A 2,187-nucleotide genomic window follows, 5' to 3' on the forward strand; every position below is an offset into this window, starting at 1 on the left:
ATAGGACTAACAAAAAAATAAAAATAGATTAATAGAAATGGTTTTTATCATATAGCGTGTAAGTCCATACATAAATTAAATTACTTTACTGTTACTACTGTATTTTTAGATAAAGATATATAATATTATAAGATGCATTATTGAATCTTTTTCTGTAAATGTCAATTCAAGTAAATGAAAAAAAATTGCATTTAAAAGTGTAATATTATTCTACCTAAAATAATGAATTTTAAAAAAATTCCTCTGGAACGCTATTTCTTTGCCCTCAAGTGTAAGTTTGCTTCGGTGGTTACTTGCTGGTGATTATAGTAATTTAATTTCTTTGAACAAAACAAATTTGCAACAAAAAATCGAAACCAAATTAAAAAAAAAGTACAATAAGAGGAAACTCCCTGGTCAACGTGCGCTGAGTGCAAATGGGTTGGGTCGAGCTCGGAACTTGGTTAGTTGGCGCTGCTTTTGGTAAGCCTCCCGCTCCGCCCGCTGACGCTGCTCCTCCAGTTCCCGGCGTTTCGCGTCCTGGGCCATGGAATTCTTGACATTATAGATGCGCCGCTGCTGAACACGCAGTTCGGAGGAGAGATTAAAGGGCTCAATTTTCACCTGACTAGTACACGATTGAAGATTCAGCGGCTTCAAGGCCTGCCGACTGCTCAGTGGAATGGGCTTGGCCCTTGGAAAACGCTTTTTGTTCTCCTGTTCCTGCTCCTTTTGCAGCTGCTCCACTTTTAAACGGCGCCTTTGTTCCACTTGCAACGAATTCTTCAGCACATTTGGGGTCACCGGACAGGTGACCCGATGAATGGGCACCTTCATGGCCTGGCGTTCGTGCACCTGCCGAAAATCAGGCATAGGTCGACTGCGGAACTCACGCAGCTTACGCTCCTGCTCCACACAGTCGCGGATTAGCTGGTCCTTGCGGCTTGAATAGATGTCCTTGAAGCGATAGGCCTAGTTGGGGTTTAGGAATTAACAAAAATATACAACAAAAGTTAACGAATTGCTCAAATTAGTTTTCCTTAAAACTTATTTAATTATTTATAACTTTGTAATCGAAATTTTCCAGTTTTTAAATACTCAAAATAAGCCTCAGTTGAAAATTAGTAAAACCATACCTTCGGAGCGGACACCTGGGAAGGAAATATGGGCTTCTTGCCGGTAATTCTCAGATTCTTGAACAGATTGCCCACCAACACCTGGGAATGCTGCTGGGCCTGGCTGAGGATGAGGCTGCCACGTCGCTGGATCTGCTCCACCTGCTCCCGGTGCATTTGGAGGCTGGGCAGTTCCTCGGTGGCCGTGATGAAGATGTCATCCTTGCTCGACCACTCGGATATTTCGGATGCAAAGCCGTCCAACTGCGGCACACCCAAATCGCCCCAGTTGTACTCCATTTTCGAATCCGACATTATGATGATTATTATTATTATGTACGTACTAATTCCGGAATGTGCTACGTCGTGCTGTCGTCGGTGATGGCAGCTAATGTGGAGTGGATGGAATTCCAGCTACATACATACATTGAATTATCGGCCTACTCTGAGCCCCGAGTTTCAGGTGAAAATGTTTGGGCATTAGTGAAAATTTCCTTTGGACGTGCTGGCATAAATAATGTAAAGTATTCCGACTGACACTTGGCCAGTAGTACTACGAATGGTCGGGACTGTCTGCAGTTTCCGCTCCCAACCGGCTGCTGCACTTCCAAACAGGGGGCGCTGAGGACGAGGGGGCGTGGCAGCACCTTTCGGTTGACGCTGTCAGTTTCCTGTCCAACTGTCTGTCCTTGTCAGTCCGGGACGTCTATGTGGTGTCAATTTGATTGCAAAGGTAATTCAAATAATCTCATCATACACAATCTAGCTGTGTATCCTGTTCCTGTACCTGTACCTTCATCCCCAATCTCCAATCTCCAGTCCCCAATTCCCGAGTCCCCTTCATTTGAACGACAACTTCAAAGCGAGCACTGCAAATAAATCAAATTAAATTTAACATTTTTTCCTTTTTGCATCGCTGTGCGGTAGAAATTTAATTTTCAGCAACTGATTTCGTTGGATTTCATTAAAAAGGTTCTCTATAATTAAATTGATTAAGAGATGGAATATGAAAGTGCGAATTGTGTGTATATTTTAATCCGGCCCAGCTAATGATTGCAAACAGTTTGAAAACACAGTAAAATAGTTCGTTAAT

The 2,187-nt window shown here is 42.8% G+C and overlaps 1 protein-coding gene across 1 annotated transcript; it reads right to left on the bottom strand.

The window, feature by feature from the left end:
- Window positions 1-289: 289 nt before the first annotated feature.
- LOC108052128 (targeting protein for Xklp2 homolog) lies at window positions 290-1,485 on the bottom strand. Its single transcript, XM_017134453.1, has 2 exons — window positions 1,116-1,485; window positions 290-951 (listed from the first exon to the last, which is right to left on the bottom strand). Exons 1-2 carry the CDS (start codon window positions 1,407-1,409, stop codon window positions 397-399), a joined length of 849 nt encoding a protein of 282 aa, XP_016989942.1. The 5' UTR covers window positions 1,410-1,485; the 3' UTR covers window positions 290-396.
- Between the last annotated feature and the right edge of the window lie 702 nt (window positions 1,486-2,187).

The sequence above is a fragment of the Drosophila rhopaloa genome, unplaced genomic scaffold (genome assembly GCF_018152115.1).
Source record: "Drosophila rhopaloa isolate 14029-0021.01 unplaced genomic scaffold, ASM1815211v1 contig_2, whole genome shotgun sequence".
NCBI classification, from domain to species: Eukaryota; Metazoa; Arthropoda; class Insecta; order Diptera; family Drosophilidae; genus Drosophila; species Drosophila rhopaloa.